Source organism: Colobus angolensis, unplaced genomic scaffold (genome assembly GCF_000951035.1).
Source record: "Colobus angolensis palliatus isolate OR3802 unplaced genomic scaffold, Cang.pa_1.0 Scaffold113, whole genome shotgun sequence".
Taxonomy (NCBI): Eukaryota; Metazoa; Chordata; class Mammalia; order Primates; family Cercopithecidae; genus Colobus; species Colobus angolensis.
Window position 1 is genome coordinate 3,079,529 of NW_012112364.1, and position 14,748 is coordinate 3,094,276.

Consider the following 14,748-nt stretch of genomic DNA (forward strand, 5'->3'; position numbering starts at 1 on the left):
GGATCACCTGAGGTCAGGAGTTCCAGAGCAGCCTGGCCAACATGGCGAAACCCCGTCTGTACTAAAAATATAAAAAATTAGCTTGGCACGATGGCAGGCGTCTGTAGTACCAGCTACTTGGGAGGCTGAGGCACGAGAATTGCTTGAACCCAGGAGGCAGAGGTTGCAGTGAGCCAAGATCGTGCCATTGCACTCCAGACTGGGTGACAAAAAATATATATAATTATTATTATTATTATTTAAAAATAGAAATTGATAACTTTGATAATCTTTTATTAAAAATAAGAGACTTTATTAGGAGTTGAGAGTGTTGGTGATCTCTCTTATAAGAAAAATTCTAGAACACTTTTTCGATAATAGTAGATATAAAAGGCTATTGTAATACGAGAATTTTTGAAGATGAGGTCTGATACAGTGATTTGTTTTTCAGGACCTTGTAGCTCTTATTTATATAATTATCTTCTTCCCAGAAAATATATCATTCTTTGTTTTACTAGTTAAATGTAAATCAAGTAGTAATAATGTGGAAGCATTTTTTAGCATCTAACTGTAGATTTTACAGTCAGTAGGATACAATTTAACTGTACTTGTTACCAAACTGAGGTCAAATCCACAAAATGAAGAGCTCCTTTTCTTCTAATTTAGGCTCCGTTTTATCCATGTTCATAAGAATTTTTAATAAATTGTGTTAACATACTATATGAAATCCTAGCCTGGAAGAATAGAGCATGACAGATCCTAAGGGGAGCGCTGACAACATTTTGATCTAATAGCTAAAGACCATGGGCCTATAAGCAATCTATTTTTTCCTGGAGACCAGTTTATTTTTGTCCCAGTTCTCACAGATGTATCTCAATAGCCGGTTATATGCCATATTATATGGTGTATGGGCCTCCAATAATTTCTCATATAGAAGACCTCAAGTAATCGGAAGCATATTTCAGATCTGATTTTCAGGGCCCTGTGGCTTTCAGAATGATCAGTGCTCTAGGCTTGTTCTGAAGTAAACTTATAGGTTCATGCTGTAAAAGAAAAGTCCCCCAGCCAGCTCTGCCTAACTGAATCATTTAAAAATTAGATAGGAGACATTTCTAATTTTAAAATATTACGAACATATGGAAAACTGACAAAAACATAAATGAATTGGTTTCATGAACTTATGAGAATTTTGACCTTTCCATTATATAGCAATCATATTACCTTATTATTTCCTTCACTACTATTTAATAACATGTGGCATTTTTACTTATTAAAAGATGGATGGTAGCTTATTCAGTTTTGATGAGTTCCTTTAAACTCTCTCCTAGCTAAAATACGGCTTATTTAGTATTTTCATGACATTTTGGTAAATTAAAAGAGAAAAGTAATTTGTCTCTAAATTTCTAAAACTTTTAATTTTAGCTGAATGCAATGGCCAACAGAGCAGCTGGAAAAGGTTATGAAAATGAAGACAACTATTCCAATATTAGATTTCAGTTTGTTGGAATTGAAAATATTCATGTCATGAGGTCCAGCCTTCAGAAATTATTGGAAGGTATATTATTGCTTGCTTTTTTAGGCACCCTTGTCCAAAAGAGATCTAATGCTAGTCACATGTAATTTAGAATTTTCCAGTGGTCACATTTTAAAAATTAAAAAGAAGTGAAATTAATTTTAATGATATCCTTACTTAATATATTAAAAACATTATTTTAACATGTAATCAATATAAAAAAATCAGTAATGAGATATTTTTCTTTCCAACAACTCTTAGAAATCAGGTGTGTATTTTACACTTACTACACATCTGAGTTTGGACAAGCCATATTTCAAATGTTTCGTAGCCATATTTGGTTAGTGGCTACTGTATTAGAACAATTCTAATGGTTTTGCAAAAAAGTTGTTATTAGATAGATATTCTTGAGTAGTCAGTACAGTAAATACTAATTTATGGTAATGTTCATTTAAATATTCCATAGTATGGAATTTAAAAAATTAAAATAGAAGATTATTTTTAGTTAGATGCTTGTGCTACAATGTTTTTAAAGAAATTGGAGCATTTTTGTAAGCACAGGAATAATAGAAAAATATATCCAAGAATCAGTTATTGAGCTTTTAATAGCGTCTTTTCATTTATAGAGTCTTGCCTATTTATTTTGTCTTCTTTCTTAATTCACAGAAGCTCTAGCCATATTCTAATTGAAATATTTTTATCCCTCTTTTAGTCAATGGCACTAAAGGGCTTTCTGTCAATGATTTCTACTCCGGTTTGGAGAGCTCAGGATGGCTTCGCCATATCAAAGCTGTTATGGATGCTGCAATCTTCTTGGCCAAAGTAACACTTTATCTTTCATATTTGGTCTTGGGGTCTATAATGATTGGGAAGGAGTAGATTCATTCTGTTGGGGGCTGGTATCTATTCATCAGGTAACTTTTATTATTTTTTGCTTTTTAAATGAGCTTCACTTTATTTTCAGCCTTAAAAATATCATGTAGCACTTAATGTAGAAACTTAAAAAGATGTTCCTAAATACTTTGAAGCAACATTTTTTCTTTGTTTTTGGTTTGCTTGTGTGTTTGTTGTTATTGTATTTTGTTGCATATTTTGGAAATCGTTGCTGTGACATTATCATTGCAGGCATAGTACTTCTTTGTAACAGTACCTGGTAGTATGGTTTTCAAGTAGAACTTATTGGTTTACCTTAAAGTATGCTAGAATGTATGTGATCTTTCTTTTCAGGCAATAACAGTTGAAAATGCAAGTGTGTTGGTGCATTGTTCTGACGGTTGGGATAGGACTTCCCAGGTTTGTTCCCTGGGTTCTCTTTTATTGGATTCCTACTACAGGACAATCAAGGGATTCATGGTAAGGATTTGGTTAGACCAATGGTTCTTAAGTAGGAGTAATTTTATGTCCCTCCAGAGGACATTCGGCAATGTTGGAGACAATTTTGCACTAAAGGAAATGATGAGACTGACATCTGTGGGAGTGGCCAGGGATATTGCTAACTAAACATTTTATAATGCATAAAATTTTTGCTGGGGGGGTCAGCCCCACAGCAAAGAATATTCTGGCCTGTAATGTCAGTACTGTTGAGGTTGGGAAACCGTGAATTAGACTCATTTCCATGTGTGCTAATGCTGACAATAAACTTTAGATTTAAATAACTTTTTTTTCCTAAAATGTTGCAATGTAAATATTCAGTATTTTGTCCCTCATTTTTATCTAACAAATAAAAATAATGTAATACAACAATGCACAAATAAGAGTACTTAAAATTAAATTCTGAAGGAAACCTTCTATTTAAAACACCTGCATTTGTAAGTGTAATAACATGTTAGCCATGTTTTATATCTGAAGATAAAATTTCTGGTTGAATAGATTTTCTCCTTTGTGAAGATAAAGGCCTAGTTCCTGCTTTTTGTTTCTTTGCTTTTAAAGGTATGATCAGATTTTTATTTGCTTGCTTTTAAACGTGTGATCAGATTAACTTATGTTTTCAAAATTTACATATTAACTCATAATTAAATGAAGAGATGTTAGAAAATTTTCATTAGTTTAGAATTATTAAATACAGTGCCATCTTAAAGCAAGGGAAGATTTAAAATCACCAGTCCCTTTTTAGCACGACTATTTTGTGCTGCTAACATACTGACTCTCGGACAGGCCAAGCGGGAATGCTGCTAATAAGAAAATAATGCTCAGCTTACCTTGAGAGTATCTGATAAGGAATATTTTCTTTGCCTTGTTTGGCTTTAATTATTTATTAGACATCCAAATGAAATTAGGTAATAAATGGGGATGATGTGAGAGCTTCCCAGGCAATAAGAACAGTGTGAACCAAAGCATAACCTCTTTTGGTAACTGCCCGTAATGTGTGATGGATGGAGTTCAGAGTGAGTATTAGAATAGAGGGCTTGGCTGCAGAGGAATAGAGTGGGGTCAGGGCCTGAGGAAGAGAAGGCTGGAATGGGGCTTTCCCCTCTTTGGATAATGGGAGCTATTAAAGAGTTTTAAACAAGCAAACAGTAACTTGATTAGATGTGCTTTTTGAAAAGATGGCTTGGTGTCTTGAAGGCCAGAGGGAGTGGGAATGGAGGCTAGGAGGCCAGTGTAGACACCGTTACACTAACTTACGAGACAAAAGTTTTTAATTTTACCACACTAAAAGAGTAACACACAAGTGAAGGGGGAAGTGATGGGTTCCAGGGATGTTTAGAGAATAGAGTCAGTGGCTGTGCGCAGTGGCTCACTCCTGTAATCCCAGCACTTTGGGAGGCCAGGGTGGGTGGATCATGAGGTCAGGAGTTTGAGACCAGCCTGGCCAATATGGTGAAATCCTGTCTCTACTAAAAATTAGCCGGGTGTGGTGGTGTGCACCTGTAGTCCCAGCTACTCAGGAGGCTGAGGCAGAAGAATCACTTGAACCCAGGAGGCGGAGGTTGCAGTGAGCCAAGATTGCACCATTGCACTCCAGCCTGGGCAACAGAGTGAGACTCCGTCTCAAAAAAAAAGAAAGCAGAATCAATAAGAATTGGTCATGGATTGGATATGGGATAGAAGAGAGGAGTCTTCCTCTGGGATGATTTCCAAGTTTCTGAATTAGGTGCCAGGACGGATGGTGCTGCTTTCTGGCTCTTCACTGAGATAAGCCGAAGAATACATTTAGTGAGAAAGATACTGAGTTATGCTTTAAACGTGGCTATGCAGAAGAATGGCAGAGAGACCAGAATAAAATCTGTAGCTCCAGCCAAAAGATCACTTGGCCAAGGTCACACAAAGTGGTGAAGCTGGGATTGGAGCCTGTGCCTGAGCTCCAGTGACCGCATCCTCAGCCACATCGGTGTATAGCCTTCTGCCAAAAGCAGAGGCTTGAGAAAACTCAGAGAAGCTAAAACCGGCAGTTTTGACACTGTGAAAAGAATGTGGTTGGTAACTGTATAATGAAGTGATAAAGTATACTAAATACTACAAATATTTGTTTAGATTAGACTGAAAAAGTTAGAAATCTGTTTTTACAGTGGAGTGGGTAAGTAGAGAAGCTGCAGCAAGGAAAACATAAAGTCAGTCCATTCAAGAGGATAGATGTTAACACTTGGATTTGAACATGAACTCAAGTAAGATGATTTGATTAAAATTGGTCTTTTTATCATTAGTTTTTTTTCTTCAAAAGAGTAGTATATAAATAATACAAAGAATGTACAAGTAAGCCGAAAGGCTTAAAATATCCACCTCAGTCTACCACCTAGAGTTAACCTTTGTTAGCAGTTTTGGTTTACATTTTTCTAGCCTTTTTCCTATGATATGTCATCTTCATACATACAAAAACTTAAATGTAATACTGCTTTATAACATGTTCTTTTCACTTAAAATGTAATAAGTTAAATGGAAATAATTTAAGTCACAAAACTACTCTATTTCTTTTTGTGCGTTTTTATTCTTCTTTAACCCCACCTCGAATCAAGGTTTTGGCATTCTTTTGCCTGTGGTTTTTTGTACTGTTTTGTTTATAAGTTAAAAGTGTACAGTAAATACTGTTTTTAAACTAATAAGATTTAATCCAGCCTAAACAAAATAATTGAAAGTAGTCAGAAAGTGAATTTTACTTTTTCTCATTAAGGTTTTAATAGAAAAGGATTGGATCTCTTTTGGACATAAATTTTCAGAGAGGTGAGTCACAGTTACACAGTCATATATTTTATAAAATTAGTGAACCAAGTTTAGAATGCCAAAATGTTTCTGTTCCTTATGAACTCACATGCGTGGTGGGAGGTGAGAGTGTCATGGTTTTTACTGTATTTTACATGAAGATGTTTAATTTTTGTCTGTAATTTCTTTCAATTCTAGTACACTTGTTAATTTTTATGACTATTTATTACCTTCCTTTTTGGCTGCATTATATTTAGAGATGGTAACAGATCCTTTAAAGCTGTGGTTTAAAAACTCATAAATGGTTTCAATAAAAATTCTAGTTTTTTGTGCTAACATAACAGTGCTTTAGGAATATTTTTGTATGTTTAAGATTAACAATACCTGAACAATGGACTCTTTCAGAGGTGTTTTTAAAAGCTTGTACTTTCTGTGGGGTTAGGTGTGGCCATTTGGATGGTGACCCAAAGGAAGTCTCACCAGTGTTTACTCAGTTCTTGGAATGTGTGTGGCATTTGACCGAACAGTTTCCACAAGCCTTTGAATTCAGTGAAGCATTTCTTCTTCAGATCCATGAACATATTCATTCATGCCAGTTTGGAAACTTCCTTGGAAATTGTCAAAAGGAAAGAGAAGAGCTCAAGTAAGATGATTCAATTAAAAGGGTCTCCTTTTCCCCTTACTTAGCTGAGGTCTAACAAAAATCGTGGTTGCAACTTAATAAAATATCTTGACAATTTGAAATATTGTTGTAAAGATTTTATTTTTTGTATTTCTAAAGCTGAGTACCCTTCTAATATTCCCCTGCCTTTCAGGTAATAGTAAAAACACATTATAAAGTGTGTTTTGAAGTGTAGCATACATACAGAAAAGTACATATAGCGTAAGTATGAAGCCCAGTAAATCTTACCAAACTCACACACCTATGTCACCAGAACCCAGAACGTGAAATGTTGCCGACACCCTGGAAAGTCCCCTCATGCTTCTTTCCAGTCTGCATTAATATATTTTAGAGCAGAGAAATCCTTACGCTGTTTAATTTCCCAGAGTGTGTTGGTCGCTAGTTTTAAAGTGTAAAATATTTTAAACTGCTGGTTTGTTTTAAGGTAAGATGGAGCCTTATAGCTCTCCCCGCATTTCTAAACAGACAGTTCTTTGGGGAAAAGAAATCTAGCTGTGTTGACTCTAGCGCGTCTGTCCAGAGAAAAACTCTGAGACGCTACTTGACCCTAGTTCATGTTATTTCCTGACCAGTCTTTGGGGATAGGGGTTTTTGCCTGAATTTTGCTACAAGGAAGATCTCTGGAGTAGGTCTTAGAGGTCCTGGGTATATTGTTTTAGGTTGGGCTTCTGAGTTTGGATTTCTTTATTGCCTCTTACAGTAGGCAATAAAGAGCACTTAACAGACTTTTGAACATCCAAGGGACATACTGAGGAAGCTAAATCTGGTAGTATTTGAAGATAGCCACATGCTCACACTCCCAGCAGAGTTAACAGCAGAACTGAGAGCATGTGGAAAATTCTAAAGATGTGTAAAGGGAATAAAAAATGAATAGAGAGGCCGGGCGCGGTGGCTCAAGCCTGTAATCCCAGCACTTTGGGAGGCCGAGACGGGCGGATCACGAGGTCAGGAGATCGAGACCATCCTGGTCTGCATGGTGAAACCCCGTCTCTACTAAAAATACAAAGAACTAGCCGGGCGAGATGGCGGGCGCCTGTAGTCCCAGCTACTCGGGAGGCTGAGGCAGGAGAATGGCGTAAACCCGGGAGGCGGAGCTTGTAGTGAGCCGAGATCGCGCCACTGCACTCCAGCCTGGGCGACAGAGCGAGACTCTGTCTCAAAAAAAAAAAAAAAAAAAAAAATGAATAGAGAATGGCAGAGATGAACAATGAAAGAACATTGAGACTTTAGCTCTATGCTACAGTGATTGCAAATAGTTTATTATAATTTGGAGCACAGAAGTGACTTCTCCTGGAGTACAGAGCTATTTTAGGAAAAACTATCCTTAATTAGTGCCAAACATTATCAAAAATGGCAAGATGGAAATAAAAGTAGATATTTCTTAGTAGTTTTTCTCTAAGACACACCTATGGGTCATCTTAGGAGTTACGGAAAAATGAGGAGATTTTCCGCTTTCCCTCTGGATACCTACACTATGTTTACTTGGTAAATGTGCAGTCTAAAACCATTCTTACCTTTGCCTACCTACTCTTAGATCTGCAAAATAATTGGCTTTTAAAATTCTTGCATAACACCCTGATTTGGGCTGTTTCCCTTTTTGTGCCCACTCACACTTACGTGTGTTCCTGCCCTGTGGTGCTTGCCCCTACAGCCCAGATGTGGGGTTAAGAGAAGAAGGCCAGACAGAAAGATACATTAGTGTCTTGTTCTATGTGTATGTTTGTGGTGATTTGAAGCAGGTGAAACAGAGACCAGGTTTTTGAAATTGTGTGAGTTGAGAGGAATCCCTTAAAATGTATGGTTGTGAGAGAAAATGTTATACCTATGTTGTGTTCAAGAAACATGGCTTTATTTATTACCTAATTATGAATGAAAAAGGAGAATAGAGAGAATATGGAATTCTGAGACGAGGTTAGACTGTGAATAGAAGAAAAAACTAAAATTTAAATCTGCTTCAGAAGCCATTGCCTGATTTATAAAAATGAATATTACCATTACTACTTTGCATCTGTAGGAAAGATCTCTATGTTTTTCTCATTGCATTAAGGTTGAAGGAAAAGACTTATTCCCTGTGGCCATTTCTTTTGGAAGACCAAAAGAAGTATTTAAATCCTCTCTACAGTTCCACATCTCACAGATTTACAGTTTTGGAGCCAAATACAATATCTTTCAATTTTAAGTAAGTTGACATCATTGAAGTATTTATATTTGAATTTTCTCAAACACAATTTATTGAAACTTTTTTTTTGTCATAAAGGTTTTGGAGGAACATGTACCACCAATTTGATCGAACACTGCATCCTAGGCAGTCTGTATTTAATATGATTATGAATATGAATGAGCAAAATAAACAGTTAGAGAAAGATATTAAAGACCTAGAATCTGTAAGTATTCTGAAGTATCTAATTTAATATATTTGGAATGTTAAATTAGTTTATAATTAGACTAATACTTGTATTGTTGGTGTAAATCAGCATATAAACTTCTGAAGTAAGCAGTTGCTTCAAAATCAGGTCAACCCTACTTTGATTGAATATGTTAGTTCGAATCACTTTCTTTGTATTTTAAAATACATTAAAATACTGGAAGTATATAGCATAGTGTATAGATAAATAAAATAACTATCTGTGTACCCACCAGCTAGCTTTTGTGGGATTTTAACATTTACTATATATGCCTCAGATCTTTCTTGTTCTTGTTTTAAGAAATAAAACATAGGCTGGGCGTGGTGGCTCATGCCTGTAATCCCAGCACTTTGGGAGGCTGAGGCGGGTGGATCACGAGGTCAGGAATTCGAGACCAGCCTGGCCAGTGCAGTGAAACCCCATCTCTACTAAAAAAATTAAAAAAATTAGCCAGGCATGGTGGCATGTTCCTTTAATCCCAGTTACTTGGGAGGCTGAAGCATGAGAATTGCTTGAATTTGGGAGGCGGAGGTTGCAGTGAGCCGAGATCGTGCCACTGCACTCCAACCTGGGCGACAGAGCGAGACTCCATCTCAAGAACAAAAACAAACAAAAAAAAGAAAAAAACATAGATCTATTTGAAGACCCTCTATACTCTTAGCGTCTTCACCCATGTATTTTGAGGTCTGCAGATTCACTGTGCTGAATTTGCTCTGAGTCATTCTTGTGCATGTTGTTATACTTTTACTATATATGTTTGTATCCACAATTTGTAATACTGTTTTTCTTGACTTAAAATATTTTTATTGTGTATTGAAAAAATACCAAAGACTATCTGTAATGTTTCTATGAGGTGTAAAAGGAAACAGACAATGTATATGCCCATATACCCTCCACTCTGCTTAAGAAACTGATGTTTTAAAACTGTTAACCATACTGTTTATGTGCTTCATTTTGCTCAACATTGTTTTGACATTTATCCATGTTGATACATGCAGCTTTTATTCATCTGTTTTTTTAGTAACTACTGTATAACTTTCTATTGTATGAATATATCACAGTCTATCCATTCAGCTATGGATGAATATTTAAGTTGTTTTCAGTTTTGGATTTCCATGATTACAAATGAAGTTAAATGACTTTCCATATTTGTTGGCCATTTAGTTTTCCTTTTCTGTGAATGGACTGTTCAAATCTTTGCTCATTTTCTATTGGCATATTTGCCTTTTTCTTATTGATTTGTAAGAGTTGTTTATATGCCAGGCACTAATTCTGTTAGTTATATATATTACAAATGGCTTTGTCCAACCTATTGTCTTCCACTTTATTCATGGTATGCTATATATAGATGTTTTGAATTTTCATGTCACATTGGTCAATGTTTTATGCTTTCTGGGTGTGTCTTGTTTAACAAATCCCTCTCTATCCTAAGACTTTCCTATAATCTTTTTTCTGCTATCCTATGTAAGCAAAAAGGATCAGTAAGTCCATATATATTTTTAAAATCCTAGACAGTTGTAACAGTAAGACTGTCTCATCTACCTCTCAGGCAGGAGTCTCCCTTACTCATCTTTTGTATAAGGAGGTAATGACTGCTTGAGTAAATTGTAGAAGAATATGGTCAAGAGAGGCAAGCCCAGGTTAATAGGTAATACAGGATTATTGGGACAGTCCAAGAATTTAGAGAGTGTGATACTCTGCCACAGGACACTTTAAAAATCTGTTAAAAAAATAAAAGTTCTGTTGTGTTTAAAATCTGTTATTTTTACCTAACAAATCACTGTAGGAAAACCATGTAAGAAAAACTCTTTATACAGTGAGCCCTTTAGCTACACAAGATTATTTGTTGTGTTTTCATGTTTCATATACATTTGTTTTTTTATAAATGTTTAATTGTTATGCTTTCTAGGTAATATATGTCCATTTCAAGTGTGGAAGCCTAGTGATTGCCTGCAGTCAAGTCTTGCTGGATTGTTTGTTTAATAAACATAAAAACTAACAATTTTCCACAGCAAAAAATTGTACACAATTAGGATTTTCAACCATGTCATATGCATTGAATGTTTCTAATTTTTTGAGATTCAGTTTTGTTATGCATACAGAGAACATATTTTGCAAAAGCATGTTTTCTTTTTTCATGTAACATACTGTGGTATATGCAATTAGTAATTTTCTTTTCAAATTTGTGTTTGTTCTAGAAAATTAAACAGCGCAAAAATAAGCAAACAGATGGCATCCTCACCAAGGAATTGTTGCATTCAGTTCATCCTGAATCACCTACCCTCAAAACTTCCCTGTGTTTTAAAGAGCAGACTCTGCTACCCGTAAATGATGCTCTTCGAACTATAGAGGGCAGCAGCCTGGCAGATAATCGTTATAGTGAATATGCAGAAGAGTTTTCTAAATCAGAACCTGCTGTGGTCAGCTTAGAGTATGGTGTGGCAAGAATGACTTGTTAGACTCCTAGAATTTTTTCTGCAATGATTGCAATGCAAGAAAAGGATTAGTGTGAGGATAGTCTGTAAGCATGACCAAGAGGAATTTGTCTAATAACAATTTTAGGGTTTAACAGTAGGCTGATAGTTGAAGGAAGGATAATAACTGCCCTTGTGAGAGAGATAAGTCATTTTAATTGCATTTCCAGCAAGGAATGACATTCAATTCTGTAAGAAATGAGTGGTATTTGATGTATTTACTCAAAACACAATTTGCACTGTACACTAGTGAATTGACATTTATGATTTATGTTAATTCAGCCAAACATAAATAGCCTTCCTTAAGTACAATTTAACTTCAAGAAAACAAAATTTGACAACATAGTTTCTTAATAAATGATATGGCATGTGCTTTCAATTATGTAGCTTTGTAACTATGAATATTTACATATTTTGCCTTTTAGTGATATTTAATGTTGAAGTGCCATGAAAAATATTTCTAAGAAAGCCTTAAATTCCCAGTGGATTCTTTACCCTTATGTTTTACAGCCTACAACAAGATTTTTTGTTTTGTTTTTCTTTTGATCAGCCTTGTTTTGTTTGTAAAGAATTGTGCTCTCATTACTGCTGGGGTTGCATGCTACAATACTTCTATGTAAACACTTGTAGAAGTACACTGTTCACATTTAGCCTGCCCCACTTTCGTATTCAAAATTAATGAAACTGAAGGTTTATTCTGATCATAATTTGGTTAGTGCTATTTGGTAATTTATTATTTACAGCTTAGATTATTGATTTCTTGAATACGTATAAGCACATTTGACTGTCTTTTATATATGGATTACTGCATTCCATTGATTCTTATTTTGTGGTTGGCTTTATTTCTTTCACAACTATGTAAGTTTAAAGAGCTAAAGCTCTAAAACTGTTCTTAGAAACGGTGAAGAGTATATGTATACGTATATTTTTAAACTGCCTTATTTGCTCAGTGAGTTGCTGTTCCTGGAGTATCTAACTTTCAGTTTACCCAAAAACTTTTGGGTAAATATAAAAGGGAAGTATAGATAGTTTAGGTTGTGCATGGTTGCATGAATTTTGAAGTCATTTCTATGTGGAGCATTATTTTTCTTCTTGTTAAATATAGAAAAAAAGAAAATTAAAGAGATTCTACTACAAAGTTATTGTTTAACAAAAGCAACTTAAACTCCGGGAAAGATTTCATTTTGCCATGTTATATTTACTGTTTATTCTGTTTATTAAAGTATGTATCTTTAAATTACCAAAAAACAAGAAACAAAACATAAAAACCCCAAAACTATCGCTTGGAATTAGCAATATCACCCAACTGGCTTTAAATTTTAAAATTTATATAACATGGTGGCATGAGGTACAATTTGAGTATTAGGCAATTTGCATAGGGTCCCTCATGCTGCTTTCTGTTACACCTCTATTATATCAGTTTTGAACATCAACATCTTTTTCAGACCAAAAAAAAGCTTTATTGTATGAAAGCTTATCTAATCCTGTTTATTTTTCCAATGCTTTTCTGTAATACATTATGTAATTTTAAAAATACTCCTTTTTAAACAGCAACAGAAATGCACTATAAAATATAGTATGTGATTAACCAATACTGCTTCCATATTTAAGCACTGGGAATGGAAACTTAATCTCTGTGACTACAAAGGGAAGTTTTTGTGCCTTGGTGTTCCAGTCACTGATTGTGGTTTTAGAATCTTCTGTGGCTGACTTCTTGTATTCAACTCTGGTTTATTATCTTAATCTTCAACTTTAGACATATATTTGTGTGTTTATATGCTCACAGGTGGACTGAGAAATCAGTTACATCTGACGTGACCTACAGGGTATATGTTGGCAAAAGCAGACTGTGTATATGTCTTATAAAGTTGGATTTATGTTGAGTGTGTTTGGAAGTGTATAGCATGTAAATTATTTCATATATTATTTAAAGGTAATTAAATGTTCACATTTAACTTTGAATGTTTTTCTTCTGGATAAAACAAATAGAATCAAGTTGTAATTGTTTTTTTTTTTTTTCTCTTCTCACGTGGGCAAGTAGACTTGCCCATAAGGTTTGAGGAGTTTATTTTCCAAAAGTTTGTTGATAAATCATACCTGTTTCATACAAAAATAATTTCCAGAATATTTAAAATAGGTATAGTGGACTAAAAGGCCCATCAGATGTAGGTAATAATGTCATTAAGTTTTCCTTTTGTTTCTGCCACTTGCTCATGTTACAATCAGTATTCTATTGTGCCCTTGCCAGCTTGATGGAAGGCAGGGTCTGGTGAGTACAGACATTCAAGGTGAAATGTCTCTCCAAAGGCAGATCTGGATGTAAATATAAGGAAGAAAATGACTGGCTGAGAAGAGGATAATTTTATTGAGGGTGTTTTGAAAAGGTCAGCTAGGCTAGAAGTAGCTCAGGGAATCTTGAGTAAAGATGAAGGGAAATCTTTAAAAACAAATTGAACTTATTTGGTCGGGTAGCAGAGCAGGGAGGTGGTGTCAGTCAAACCTGTTTTGAAAAAGGGGTTTTTGCAGGCGGCCAGTTTTAAAATTTTGAAAAATTTCCAGTTGACATGCTAAGTTGGATTAAATGCTGATCATCTATAAAACTACATAGTTGCTGCAAAAGTAATTGGGGCTTTTGCCATTGAAAGTGGTGACAAAAACCGCAAGTACTTTTGCACCAACCTACTACTACAGTTGCAGACTTTTATTAGTGACATTGATCTTCATTAGTCAAGTTTTAGTTATTTTGTTGGCTTTTCCATGTAGAATTCCAAGTGACATTAACATGCCTTGGTTAATTAAAGAAAGTTTGGAGACTGTTTAAGATATATATCTAGATATCAATGTAAACTAAGTTTTAGGAACTTACATCTAGAAGAAAGCCTATAATCTAGAATAATTATCTCAAAAAAGAATATATATACCATTGTACTTGATATAAGAAAATGTAAACATGAAACCCTGACATTTTAATAAACAGTATTTGTGCTACTCTAGTTATTTCTAGCAAAGTAAAATATCCATTTAAATGGCAACTTTTATAAAATAGTGGCCTGCATAACTGAAAGGAACTTTCAGAAGCTAGTAGTAGACTCTCTAGCCCTGGTGTTCTGTTTCTGATTCAGTAGTTAGGGGTTGGGACTCTGGAGTTAAAATCATTTGCATACCAATAAATTGTTTGCATTTAGCAATATTTTTGATATTGTGATGCAAATGGTTGGGGAATCATACTTTGAGAAACACTGCTGTAAACCATCCATCATGGTCAGTAAACATCTCGTTTGTTCTTCAAGGGATGCAGAATTATTATTATTTTTTAATTTTTATTTATTTATTTTTTTGAGATGGAGTTTTGCTCTTGTTGCCCAGGCTGGATGGAGTTCAGTGGTGCAATCTCGTCTCACCACAGCCTCCGCCTCCGGGTTCAAGTGATTCTCCTGCCTCAGCCTCCAGAGTAGCTGGGATTACAGGCATGCGCCACCACAATTTCGTTGTTCTAGTAGAGATGGCATTTCTCCATGTTGGTCAGGCTGGTCTCAAACTCCTGACCTCAGGTGACCC

The 14,748-nt window shown here is 35.2% G+C and overlaps 1 protein-coding gene across 2 annotated transcripts in view; it reads left to right on the forward strand.

Annotated features, from left to right (window-relative positions):
• Positions 1–14,183, forward strand: part of MTMR6 (myotubularin related protein 6) — a 42,400-nt gene extending 28,217 nt beyond the window's left edge. For both annotated transcript variants that reach the window (XM_011958639.1, XM_011958646.1), the window contains 8 exons: positions 1,402–1,534; positions 2,205–2,314; positions 2,720–2,845; positions 5,601–5,650; positions 6,072–6,272; positions 8,359–8,490; positions 8,569–8,695; positions 10,915–14,183. In XM_011958639.1, coding sequence (XP_011814029.1) covers positions 1,402–1,534; positions 2,205–2,314; positions 2,720–2,845; positions 5,601–5,650; positions 6,072–6,272; positions 8,359–8,490; positions 8,569–8,695; positions 10,915–11,175 — 1,140 coding nt within the window. In that variant the 3' untranslated portion in view covers positions 11,176–14,183. The remainder of the gene's footprint in view (positions 1–1,401; positions 1,535–2,204; positions 2,315–2,719; positions 2,846–5,600; positions 5,651–6,071; positions 6,273–8,358; positions 8,491–8,568; positions 8,696–10,914) is intronic.
• Positions 14,184–14,748: the final 565 nt, after the last annotated feature.